Raw genomic sequence first — 13,583 nt, forward strand, 5'->3', positions numbered from 1 at the left:
TTCCCTTAGTGCTAATGTATAAGATATGTTGGTGTACTATAACTGAAGTAATGTTCTTAAGTCCTTAAAGTCATATTCTTTTATTGTCATGACTATAGTTGAAGCTATTTTTATTTTTGTATGATACTTGATTTATATGGAATATGGCTGAAGTAAACTAAAGTCTAAAATACTTAGTCAGTCATTTGTTTAATAGTAATTTAACATTATATCATTCACATATATAAAACTATGAATTGTAATTTTAAATGGTTTAAAAGCATGCAGAATAGCATATGTAGACAAGTATATTTCTCCTTCTTTTTATCAAGAAGCAAAGACAAAAAGGGGGAAAAAAAGAAACAGGGCAGGGTTCGGTGGTTGAATTATCCGTCCCCACCAATGCCAAAACCAAATGTACGCCCTTGCCTGCAGCTGAGCTAGGGACCACACCTCCACCACAGCTAGCAAAAGAGATGTGCATAAAGTGCATTCAAATTCCTCCCCTGAATGGTTCATAACCCCACAAACAGCTCTCCACACCATTGCTGGGTTTGTCAGCATAGATGCCCCCTCATTAGGTTTACTGGCTAATGCACAACAGGTGTGCCAGTCACCTCACCTGACACTGCTGCAGCTGAACCCAAAACCACACCCCACTATGACAAGGAGAAAAGTACTGACACGTATACAAGACTGAAGGAGGAAAAATGGAAGCAAGGAAACAGAGACATGGAATCAGTGGGGAATACTGGAGTAACAATACGAATAGGAGCCAGTCATCTAAGAAATAAGAAATCAAAGCTAAAAAAAACCTCATCACAACGACCCTGGACCATGACATTTTGTCAGCATGGTTGGGTTTGTGTTGACGTTATAGAGGCAGCTCTCCCCCTGCATGGACGCATGCAATTAATCTTGTTTTTGTGTTTATGAAAACAGTTTAAGGCAATTTTTAATTTAAGATACGGAATACTGCCATTAGATGGTAAATGTGTATTTATTACATTTTAATAAACATAGTACATGTGTAATATTGATTTAACATAGTATTGATGCTAACAATGAATGAACTGGTCTAAACATCAGGAGAGATTATGTAACACATATTTATAATGAATTGGCAAATATGTCGCTCCCTTTCCTTATATTGCCTAATACACAAACATGACTTATTGTCACAGCAGGCTATAGTTCAGATCCGTCACTCTCTCTCTTCGTATTTGTGGTTCTTTCGTGTGTGTTGCAAGTTGCCGAACTGTGATGGAGCGCTGGCAGGGAAGAGTGGCTTTGGTGACCGGCGCCTCGGTTGGGATTGGGGCGGCAATAGCGGTAGAGCTGGTCCGGCTCGGTATGAAAGTGGTGGGCTGCGCCAGGGATGTCGGGAAAATCCAGGTTTGTTTTGAAGTGAAAACTCCTTTTCAGCAAAGAGCAACAACTGCATTTTTTAAAAGGTTTTTTTTGTGTTTTTTTTATTTGTTTTGTTTGTTGTTGGGGCAAGCATGCATACTCATAGTTTGATGATTATGTTGATACAGCAAAAAATGATGAGAGGCTGGACAGTAGCCGATTTTATGGCAGTTAAATAAACCTGCAGAACGAGCTTTGCAACACATAATCCATTGTAAGACTGAAATGAACTATAAGTCTTTGTAAAGTTTTTTTTTTTTCTTTTACCGCCGTTATACAGTATTATAATATTGCATGCTGACTGTTTGGTAAATCAGATTCAATGTAAAAGTTCACTGCTAATAGATTTTCAGTTAAGTCCAGCACAGAAACAGAAAGCTGGGCAAAAATTAACTGACGACACATGAAGGATTTAGAGTTTAACGACTTGAAGAATATTTGTATATTATGCAAGTCCTGGTTTCAACTGTCTTTGTTTGTTCTCTCGATATAGCCAAACAAAATGAATCTGTATGATAATGAATATAATGCATGTATTTATACATATAGCACTTTTCAAAACCCTTCTTTGAGGATCAACAAGGTGAGAAACATTGGTAACTAAACTGCAGAATAAACTGTGGGGAAAATGACAGGGTTTTTTTAAATAACAATTTGAAATGAATTGTAAAGTGAAGGACTTAAAAGCAGGACTCAGCCCAGGTTGAATGATAGAAAACACAAACAATATGAAAAAGACTACAAGAAGAAGGACTGGACTATTTGTACACATCCAGCAGCTTAACTGTTTACAGTCTACAGTTTTCCACATATGAAATGAGTGATCTCCCTCGTGAGGGTCTCGGTTATAATATACTGTCAGAATGTTTTCATGTTAAAATAGTTTTTGTTTTTTAAGGTACTGTACAGCAGTCTTGGTGAACCAGTGAGGGCAGGATGTGTTCAGACATGGGATTTCCAGTTTTGGACAAATTACTGAAATGAGTTGTGAAATACAAGCTCAAATCTTAAAGCAAATCTTAAACATATTTACAGTAACCTTACATATACATTTGAAGGGCAGTGTTATACAACACTAATGTTATTTTGAAGCTGAACATTTGTCATCGTTTCCTTTTTGGTTTCAGAAACTGGCAACAGAGTGTCGGAGCGCCGGCCACCCTGGTGTTTTGGTCCCATTCAAGTGTGACTTGAGCAAAGAGGAGGAGATTCTGGCCATGTTTGCAGCGATCAAGGAACAGCACTAAGGCGTGGACGTCTGCATCAACAACGCTGGCTTGGCTCACCCAGAGCCGCTGCTAAACGGCAAAACCAACAGCTGGAAGAACATGATGAATGTAAGAGCTCAGAAATGTTTTAGAAAATCTGCAGCTGTGTGAAAGTTGAGTAATGGCTTCCCCAGCAGAACACTGAAGTGAACTTCAATGATCACTCTAACGTTGACTCATTCGTAGTTTGTAGAATAAGCTAAGACAGAGCTTGTAGTTTTATCACCGTAGTAGGTAAATTACTACAACAGAAAACAATCCAGTTCATAATATCACAAAACTAAATAGCTGAGAAAGGTAAGAAAAAAAAATACACAAAAGTGGGTAAAAAAATATATTGAAAAAATACAAGAAATTTGTTGATTCAAAATATTGTCGTTACTATTTTCTGCAGTTTTTGCAGTTATTTAATCTAAACAAACTATGCAAAATTTTGCTTTTTTATATTTTGAATATTTAAATTTTGATGTTTAATGTCACTGTCATGGAGAAAGTTTTCAGCTGCAGCAGACTTATATATGACAGACAGAGAAAAAAAATATTTCAATGTAAATAAACCACTGTGACCAGTTTTCCAACAAGTCATCCATTAATCACACTGTAAATCACATTCTGTGTAAAAGTTCACTGTAAATAGGTGGGGTACATTATGCTCAGTTTAATCCATCCCAAAAACAGGAAGTATGATTCAACCGAACTCATGAATCATCTGAATTACAAAATTGTTACACAATCTGACAAAACTCAGGGAGTTAAAAAGGTATACAAGTGGCTAAAAACTACTTAATGCTTCTTATGCACAAGAAACAAAAAGTAAATGAGTCATTTGGAAAGTGTTGATTTTCCTGGTTGTTTATTTCTCGGCTTGGTTTCTTACAGGTGAACGTTCTTGCACTGAGCGTCTGCACACAGGAAGCTTATCAGTGAATGAAAGAGAGAAACGTGGACGATTGGCACATCATAAATCTCAACAGGTGCAGTTTTATTTGTTGATGAATAATGATGGGGATTTGTGAAGTCTGTAGACTTAATCATCAGAAAAATATCTTGACCAATACCATCATGATTGTCCAGGACTCTTTAAACCCTTTTCACATCAAATATTTGGTTAACAGGAAAAGCACAGGTGGTGGTATTAACAATACTGCTAGCTCTTTGACATGGAGATTATTATCTTCTCAATTCAAACAAAACAAGGCAAGACACTGTTAGGCCTTTTACGCATATTTTCCACTGTTATTGTTCTTTTTTATCTAATTCATATCCCCTCGTCTGGCCTGATGTAGACTAGTGAGAGTTTCCTAACATAGGCTAGATTTTTTTAAACCTTAAAGCAGCACCCAGTGAAATTACAAGGGGTCTCGTACCACTTCTTACTGTACAAAATGGATTATGCTGAAAGGTAATTTATGGACTTTTTAGTTCAGTTACACCAAATTACATGTTGGCTACAGCATAAGCTTCTTTTACCCAACATGCACAACATCAAATCCAGGATCAGACAATAGAATAAAGCCAATATTGTGTATTTACCTATTTATTTTATTTGTTATACTGTTAAAAAGGTCTGTAGCTCTCTGCTATTAAAACATTTAGGAAGCAAAAAGAGTCAAACCCCATGTCGGATGTTCACTAGTATAATGATTATTTTAATTAACTGTTAATTTGAAAAAAGTGCCAGACAGTAGTGAAAAATGTCTATCACAATATCCTAAAACCTAAAGTGTCATTTTCATTTTAATTAATTGACCAACCAGCAATTCAGAACCTAAATATGATTGGTTGGGGATTTTTCTCATATGAAGATCTGAGATCAGATCAGTGTATCAGTCTTGGTAAATGCTGATTTGGTAAAAGCTTGTAAACCTTCTGTTGCAGCGTGTGTGGACATCACGTCTTACCTGTTGCTGATCTGCATTTCTACACCGCCACCAAGTTTGCTGTAACCGCTCTGACTGAGAGCCTGAGACAGGAGCTGCGTGCAGATAAGACCCTTATCCGAGCCACGGTGAGTATTTAAAAGACACTAATTGACTCCAAATGTGTCTTTAACACCAAGATCGGCTGCTTTGAGACACATACACATTGTTTACTGAAATTTCCATTTTTGTTTTTTCTCAGTGCATTTCTCCTGGTTTAGTGGACACAGAATTTGCAGCACGGCTCCACAGTGAAAATCCCAAGAAAAAAGATGGGATATATGCTGCGTATAAGGTAAAACCATTAATCCTATAGTTTGTGTACTGTTGATTTGATTACTCAGATAAAAAATAATTTAAGCATTTTTTCACTTCTTTGACAGTCTTTGGAAGCAAAAGATATCGTCAGTGCTATCGCATATGTGCTCAGTGCTCCTCCTCATGTTCAGGTTTGTAATTTTCACTTTTACAACAGTTTTTTGACTCATTGAATTTTGCGCTGCAACATTCTCAATATCACCAGTTTACTTATAATAATAAAGCATTATTTTACTTTTCTTTCAGATTGGAGACATTCACATTGAAGCTGTGTAGCACAAGTCACTGAAGTTGTTTCTTCGGCAACTGCAATATTTTTGTTGCCTTCCTGTTTTCAAAATGGCCTCTGAGGAGGTTACTATCACTGTGTGTTTCTTCAGTCTCTTTGACAAGTTGCATCATGTGCTCTCTCATATAGTCTTACGTCTTAACTACATTTATCAGGGTGCTGAAACATTTGTACTGAAAAGTTTGAATGTGTGAAATAAAATGATTTTCAGGGGACCTTTATTGCGCTCCAGTATTTATTATTAATATATAGAGGATATTTCATTTAAAAAACAGTTTATGATGGAAAGAATTCAACCAGTATAAAGTATAAAACAATAAAAAATTCTGAAATATACATTTAACTATCCGACATAAATCCCTTGGGTTTATTTCAGGACAGGCAGCATAAAAATCTACTAAATTAAATATCCAAAATTTTATTCTATTGCCTTTATTCTGAAAATACTAAAATAATAATAATATAGAATATATATATTCTATATTATCCATCCATCCATCCATCCATTTTCTTTCGCTTATCCGGGGTCGGATCGCGGGGGCAGCAGCCCAAGCAGAGAAGCCCAGACCTCTCTCTCCCCAGCCACCTCCTCCAGCTTATGTGTGGGAACACCAAGACGTTCCCAGGACAGCCGAGAGATCACCTGATGAAGCCAACAGAACCACATCATCTGCCAAACGCAGAGATGACATCCTGAGACCACCGAAGTGAAAGCCTTCCACCACTTGGCTATGCCTAGAAATTCTGTCCATAAAAAAATAAGTACAGAATGGCCCGTAACAATGGGCCAGACACCCCATACTCCCGGAGCACCCCCCACAGGACCCCACCAGGGACACGGTAGAATGCCTTCTCCAAGTCCACAAAACAGATGCAGACTGGTTGGGCAAACTCCCATGCGCCCGATGGACTTTTTTGAATTGCTTTTTACATCAACCTGTAATTATGTCTATCCCACCAGGAAGTGTGACCAAAGTAGCGGTACAGACTCTAATGAGTTAGTAATGATTGGTTTGCCCTTGCTGAAGAGGGAAGTTACATAAACAATTCATTAAAGAAACATCTAAGAAACTATCCAAGTAATTTGTGCAGAAAAGACCCACATTCGAGCCACAGTCACAGTTAAAGTACACCCCAAGCTGCTATGAGATACATATACATTGCTTCCTTCAGCTCCCTCACTATCCACCTTTTTTGTGCATCTCTCCTGCTTTACTGGACACAGTATTTGCATCACGGCTCCACAGTGACAATCCTGTGAAAAAAGCTCCTACAGTTCATGTACTGTTTATGTTATTAAACCACATTTCACCTCCTGTATCCAAGGGTCAACTCTCTTTTCCACCCTGTTACAAAATTTCCCAGGTAGGGGAAATAACAACAAATTCTTTTGAAAATATTTTTTTATTATATTAGCGTCAAATTTTCAGGAACACATCAAAAAGTTATTTCATGACCAGTTTGATAGCACTTTGTTAAATGTAATAAAGAAATAAAAAAATGCCAGTAGAATATATGACAGGGTCACATGGTGCAACTTCTCAAAGACACTAAAATACACAGTGACGGTAAGATCCTCACAGACTGTCATAAGAGGTAGGTCACAGTTAAACATGCGACAGAGGAAGTGCGTCATGTTCCAGCATTTTTAAGAAGAAGACAGTTAACTCTTGGACAAATTTCCTTATTGTTTCTTTCCGTATTCTGTAAATTGATCTTGCTGTGTTGGGTAGTCAGATGAGTCAATCACATCACCTTAATGTGAAGACTACCCTGATCCTGGAGTTGCTGGAGCAACAAAAGCTGCATGACACCTACTTTATAGCTTCGAGCACAAGTTCTCCAATCTGAAAGAAAAGTTATGTGAATGTTATATGATCATCTTAAATTATTATAAGGAAAGTGTTGTTATTTAAAATGCTAAAGAGGAAAGTTCAAAACAGAAAGGACTGAAAATAAAGAGAAAAATCACAAACCTGAACATGAGGAGGGGCACTGAGGATGTACGTGACAGCACTGGCAATGTCTTCTGCTTGCAGAGCCTGTTAGAGAAGTGCCAAATGCGTCATTTGATTTTATCTGAATGATCATGTCAACCCTCCACAAACTGTAGGATTAATAATTTTACCTTATATGAGGCATATATGCCAGCCACGTCATCAGGATTGTGTGCCCGTGATACAAATTCTGTCACCACTAAACCAGGAGAAATGCTCTGCAAAAGGAGACAATGATTAAAGAACTGTAGGATCTACTGTGCATGTGTCTCACAGCAGCTTATACTTGTGTTAACTGCACTTTTCCAGTTGGTTACAGTGTGTTTTAAAGCCTTACTGTGGCTCGGATATGACTCTTTTCAGCACGCAGCTCCTGTCTCAGGCCCTCAGTCAGAGCGGTCACAGCATACTTGGTGGCGGTGTAGAAATGCAGATCAGCAACAGGTAAGACGTGATGTCCACACACGCTGCAACAGAAGGTTTACAAGCTGTTACCAAATCAGCATTTACCAAGACTGATACAGTGATCTGTTCTGAATTGCTGGTTGGTCAATTAATTAAAATGAAGATGTCACTTTAGGTTTTAGGATATTGTGATAGACATTTTTCACTACTGTCTGGCACTTTTTTCAAATTAACAGTTAATAAAACTAATTATTATACTAGTGAACCCCTGGCATGGGGTTTGACTCTTTTTGCTTCCTAAATGTTTTAATAACAGAGAGCTACAGACCTTTTTAATAGTATAACAAATAAAATAAATAGGTAAATACACAATATTGGCTTTATTCTATTGTCTGATCCTGCAAATGTAGATCAGCAAAATCAAAGACATGATGTCCACACAAGCTGCAACAGGAGTTTTATAAGCCATGAACGAACAAATTCATTTTAAACTATTTCTACGTTTTTCAGATTAACTAGCAATTAAAGTAATCATTGCCCTAGTAAAGTCCTTAAACAAAGATCTGTTATTTCCCTTCTTAAATCTTGTAATAATGATGTGATTACAAAATAATCCTGATCTACAAACATTTTCCACAATAGAAAAAAATCAAATCAATAAATAATGATTACTGCATTTCATTTAGTGGCTTCGGGTTTAAGTGAAAGAAGCACGGTCTGTTGCAGTAGGAAACATGTTTTTGGTGTCACTGGACCAAAAGCCCATAAATGACCTTTATCCATATTGTAATTCTTATACTAACAAGTGGTACTATGTTCCGCACCTCCTCTAAGTTTGTTTTTGGGTTTCAGAAAATCTAGTCTATGTTAGGAGAATTTGGCTTCTCGCAGGTCTACATCAGTTCAGAGCAGGGGAGATTTATCAGACAAGAAACACAAAGAGGAACAACATCAGTAGAGAAAATACAGAAAGACATGCCCAGGCAAGACAGATTTAATCATCGTTGTGTGTTGCATTATTTGGCTTGAATTCAACAGATAGTCATCTCTATGCATAAGAACAATGAGTATTGTTAATAGCGCCATCTTTGCTTTTCCTGTTAGCCAAATGTGTGCTTTGAAAAAGGTCTGTTGAGTCATGTTGCTACAGGATGGTCTTAATCAGACTATATGATGATTAGAATCATATTATGACATTTATGTGACATTTAAATCGACAGATTTCAAAGTTCTGTCACTTTCTATTAGCAAGTAAAACTGCACCTGTTTATGTTTATGATGTGCCCATCGTCCACGTTTCTCTCTTTCATTGACTGATAAGCTTCACGTGTGCAGATGCTCAGTGCAAGAACGTTGACCTGTAAGAGACCAAGCGGAGAAATAAACAACAAAGAAAATCAAAATTCTCCAGTGGAGTTGTTTGCCTACTTTCGTGGAACTTTTCAACTTTTTGAGTTTTGTCCTATTGCACTTATTTTAACAAACTATGTTGTTTTGCAGGATTTTAGGACAACAACTTTGTAATTCAGATGAGAGTCATGACTTTGGTTGTATCAGACTTTCTTTTTTTGTGATGGATTATATTCAGCAGAATGTGATTTAATGGATGACTTGTTTGGAAATGGTTATACTGGTTCATTTACATTAAAATAAACTTTCTTTCTCTCTGTCTAATATAAGCCTAATGCAGCTGAAAATTTTCTGCATGATAATAAGTTTTGTTCTGTCCAAATTTCTGTTTTTGATATGGACTAAATTGAAAGTTTCATATTCTAAAAACTATGAACAAATCGACTTAAAACGGATCATTTAATTGCTCTTCTGGGAAATCACTCCTGTGAACGCTTCTTTCAAACAGAACTGCAGATAATTTTTTTCTAAAATAACTCTGAGGTCTTACATCCATGATGTTCTTCCAGGCACTGGTTTTGCCACTTAGCAGTTGCTCTGGATGAGATAAGCCAGCGTTGTTGATGCACACATCCACACCTTTGTGCTGCTCTTTGATCGCTGCGAACATGGCCAGAATCTCCTCTTCTTTGGTCAAGTCACACTTGATAGGAACCAAAACACCAGGGTGGCCGGCACTCTGACACTCTGCTGCCAGTTTCTGAAACCAAGAAGGGAATGATGACAGAGGTTTAGCTTCAAAATAACTCTGCCCTGTAATTACTGTAAATTTGTGGATTTCAGTTTTCATAACACAGCTGATCAGTAACTTTGTACAACACTGGAAGTCAGATTTTTTTCTCCAACTGCAAAAACATTCTTCTCACTGGGTCTCAACTCATGTCTGAACACATCCTGCCATCAGTTGTTTCATCAGATCTGCTGCACAGTAACTTATCTTTCTATCTCAAAAGCAACAAGATTATTTTAGTAGGAGGAGTAGTTTTTATCTGACTGGAGCATTTTTACTTAACAAAAGATTCTACTGAACCACTGCAGACTGTAAAAAATTCAGCCCCCAAACATGTTTGAATAGTTCTGTCTAGAGCAGGGGTGTCGAAGTCCAGACCTCGAGGGCCGGTGTCCTGCAGGTTTTAGATAATTCCCTGGGTCAACACACCAGGCTTCTGGAGAACTTCAAGACACGTTGAGGAGGTAATTTAGCCTTTAAATCAGCTGTGTTGGATGAAGGGCACAACTAAAACCTGCAGGACACTCGAAAATACCCGGTTTACCAGATTACCAGTCCGGTTTTGTGCCAAAAAGTGATTGCCTGCCAAAAACTGATTTCCAATGTTTCCGTGTGTTTTTTACGTGTAATATCGTAACGTATGTTGCTAAATAGCCTTTGGTGAACAGGTATTACAAAGAGGTTATATATAAAATTAAAAAATTACCTGTTTCTCAAGTATCTTTGTAACTGGTTACATTATAACCAACCAGCTCCATTCTGTCAATTAAAATATGTTTACAGAACTATTTTTGCTTTTGTTGGAATTTCAGCTGTCCTCTTGGCCAGATTACTCTTAAAAGAGACATTTTTAAAGTCAACAGAATTTTTTTTAAGTGCATAAATAAAGGATACATAAAAGTCACTGCCAAAAACTGATCGCGGCTTCTACCTTGTTACAGGAATGTGTTTTGTTGCTCAAGATGACTTGATATCATTGATGAGGGATACATTTGAAATATGTTTCACATATTATAGACCAATAAGTTCTTTATAGCAGTTTAAATACATTAATCAGTTTTTGCCAAATACCGGAAATCAGTTTTTGGCAGACAACCACTTTCAGGTCAAGATACTCTACGCTGAAACTGAGTTTTCACTTCAGAACAAACCTGGATTTTTGCGACGTCCCTGGCGCAGCCCACTACTTTCATACCGAGCCGGACCAACTCTACAGCTATAGCCGCCCCAATGCCGACCGAGGCTCCGGTCACCAGAGCCACTCTGCCACGCCAGCGCTCCATCACAGCGGTAACCTGCAACAAGCACGAAAGAAGCACAAATACGAAGAGAGAGAGCGACGGATCTTTCACTGTCCCGTGTGAGCATTTATATATAGAGAGAAACATCTGAGTCATGTCAGTCCGCCTTTTCCTCTCAAACAGCTACAGTTCTCCGCCCTGCAGGGAGGCTTTCAGCCAATCCTGTTGTCAGGTTTATAAAAACAGTTTGAGATAACTTTTACTCTGTGACACGTTACATCATCATTGTTAGAATGACAAACACGTGATGAGCAAGTAAAACGCTAAATGATGTAAACCGTGCGACGTGAAGCTTACACCTTTATTACTGCCTGTTACTACTGCAATCTATGTTTATGGCTCCGAGCGTGCAGCGACAGTCGCGAAGGCTTCAGCTATTAATATTTTTATCCTCATATTTCTGTTCTTGGCCGCAGGAGCCTGATGTGGTCTTCAGCTGATATAGCCCATCGAGATCTGCTTGCTTATTCTTAGCACATCATACCTGCAAAGACTGGTTATTCAGGCTGATATAATTCAACACAGCACAGCCAAAGTCAAATGACTGAATTTTTACCGCCTTTTTTATTGCATGATAAAAGTAGGTATGCAGGTGTGCTGTAAGCTCGGAAATAATCAGTTTCACTTTAACAGCGACCAAAGGGATGCCGAAAGGATACGTAAGAGTAAATCAGTGTCATGATTTGTCGCTATTTCCACAACTGAAGTGTTAAACAAAGTACTCTTTTTTAACCATATGTACTTTACATATTTTAAATATATTTTTAATTTACATTTAGTGTACTATAGGTTTACTTGGGTAAAAAAGTCTAAGTGTTTTTTTTCTTCAATATGCAAAACACTTATCTAACACAATACTAAAATAATAGGTCTTTAATAGGTGTACAGACTGGTGGGCTGTGCCTGGGACCCTAGGAAAATCCAGCTTAGCTTTGAAATGAAAACTCAGTTTCAGCAGAGAGCAAGCAAATGTTGTTGTTTTTTTCCAGCAGTGTCACGGTTATATAAGACAGGAAGGCTGGGTGTGTGGGGCGGTCAGTTTATCATAATGTAAAAAAAACAGTTTAACCACTTATACCGGTCTTTTACTCACACTGTAAATCTTGCTGTGTAAAAGGTCACCATCATAATTGTTGGACAGAATTATTCGTTTAGTCCAGTACAGTAACACTGGTTATGGGACATGGACATGATTTAAATTTGCCACATGACCCTCAATCTGATTTCAATCCATTTATTTGCTTCTTTTTATTTTGTCATGTTTTATTTTCAGAATAGACTCTGGATGATGTCACCAGTGTGAGTGTGTGTCTTCAATCTCTTTGACAAGTGACACCATGTCGTCCTCTCTAGTAATATAGAGGGCCATGTTATGTCCTTACTACATTTATACTCAGATGATGTACTCATCTTACTTTAAGATTGGAAATACAAAAATATGAGTGTGGGCATTAGAGAGATTAGGTACCCTGCTTATGCCATCACAGCCTATATCAGTATCTCTGCAACTGTAAGGTACTGTGTGGAAGAAAAGACAAATAGTTTAGAGTACTAAAGCAAATACTAACTGATTACTAAAGTAACAAAAAACAATGGAATTGAGTTTTTTAGTGGTATGAAAAAAACATTTAATTGTATAATGAACACCGACATATAGACATGTAGTTTTAAAATTTGTGCAAATTATTCACACAATCATGTGTTTTGCATATTTTAATGCATTCAAACCAGTGTATGTACAATAAAAACATTCAAAACAATATTTCACATGAGAATAGTGATTTTGTTACTAGAAGATCAAAATATTGTGTTCAGTGCATGAAAGTATTGTTAAAAATGTTTAGTAAAATTTAAATATTTATTTCTGGACATTTCAATTTTGGACAGGTGTCACTTTATATTATAAAATAAAATACCAGATGGCAATGAAAGTTTGCAACTGATAAACAGCATTACGAGGGAGCAGAATCATAAAAATGTGAGAGTAGAGTTTTAAATTCATTAAACACTGCAAGCAACTCAATAGTAAGGAAACCTTTTGGGAATTATCTAAAATTATGCCACATTATTTATTGTTGATTCCCTTATTAATGTCTTCATCAGAACTACATTTCACACTGACGTGCAGTTCTGTGCAAAAACCTTGAATCACCTCTCATTTCTTTTGGTTTTGCTTCACTGAAGCCATACTTTCTTATAATTTTTAAAGTGGTCTAGAACAGCAGTCTTCTGGTTTATTCTCTGGACATTGGCTGCTTTTTAACCAATTTTTAGTTCTGTGGATTCACCTCTTGTTGTTTAAGCCACATCAGAATTGGTCTCAAAGCAAAGAATGGCTTCTTGACAGCCACTCTTAAGAAAGGGATGGGTAGAAAAAGCTGAGGTGTGCCAAATAACACACAAACTGAAAATGACTGAAAATAGTGTGGCATTCAAACGTGAAATTTTTGGTTCTAATTGTTGTCAGTATGTACAGAGGTGGTCAGGAGAGAGGTACAGCACTCATCTACAGTCATCTGTAAAACACACTGGAGGTTCTGTCACGGTTTGGGGCTGT

General features: G+C 37.3%; 2 protein-coding genes across 2 annotated transcripts; one reads left to right on the plus strand and one right to left on the minus strand.

The window, feature by feature from the left end:
- Position 1: 1 nt before the first annotated feature.
- Positions 2-5,392, plus strand: LOC102776047 (dehydrogenase/reductase SDR family member 11-like). The gene is made up of 7 exons (XM_087851082.1): positions 2-1,374; positions 2,517-2,726; positions 3,537-3,631; positions 4,536-4,665; positions 4,779-4,871; positions 4,960-5,025; positions 5,141-5,392. Exons 3-7 carry the CDS (start codon positions 3,585-3,587, stop codon positions 5,168-5,170), a joined length of 366 nt encoding a protein of 121 aa, XP_087707208.1. The 5' UTR covers positions 2-1,374; positions 2,517-2,726; positions 3,537-3,584; the 3' UTR covers positions 5,171-5,392.
- A 1,176-nt stretch (positions 5,393-6,568) lies between these two features.
- Positions 6,569-11,033, minus strand: LOC148098937 (dehydrogenase/reductase SDR family member 11-like). Its single transcript, XM_087851084.1, has 7 exons — positions 10,877-11,033; positions 9,486-9,695; positions 8,849-8,943; positions 7,518-7,647; positions 7,312-7,398; positions 7,160-7,225; positions 6,569-7,030 (listed from the first exon to the last, which is right to left on the minus strand). The coding sequence occupies exons 1-7, from the start codon at positions 11,006-11,008 to the stop codon at positions 6,998-7,000; spliced, it is 753 nt and encodes a 250-aa protein (XP_087707210.1). The 5' UTR covers positions 11,009-11,033; the 3' UTR covers positions 6,569-6,997.
- Positions 11,034-13,583: the final 2,550 nt, after the last annotated feature.

This window comes from Neolamprologus brichardi, chromosome 14 (assembly GCF_056152115.1).
Source record: "Neolamprologus brichardi isolate AB-2024 chromosome 14, ASM5615211v1, whole genome shotgun sequence".
In the NCBI taxonomy this organism is placed as follows: domain Eukaryota; kingdom Metazoa; phylum Chordata; class Actinopteri; order Cichliformes; family Cichlidae; genus Neolamprologus; species Neolamprologus brichardi.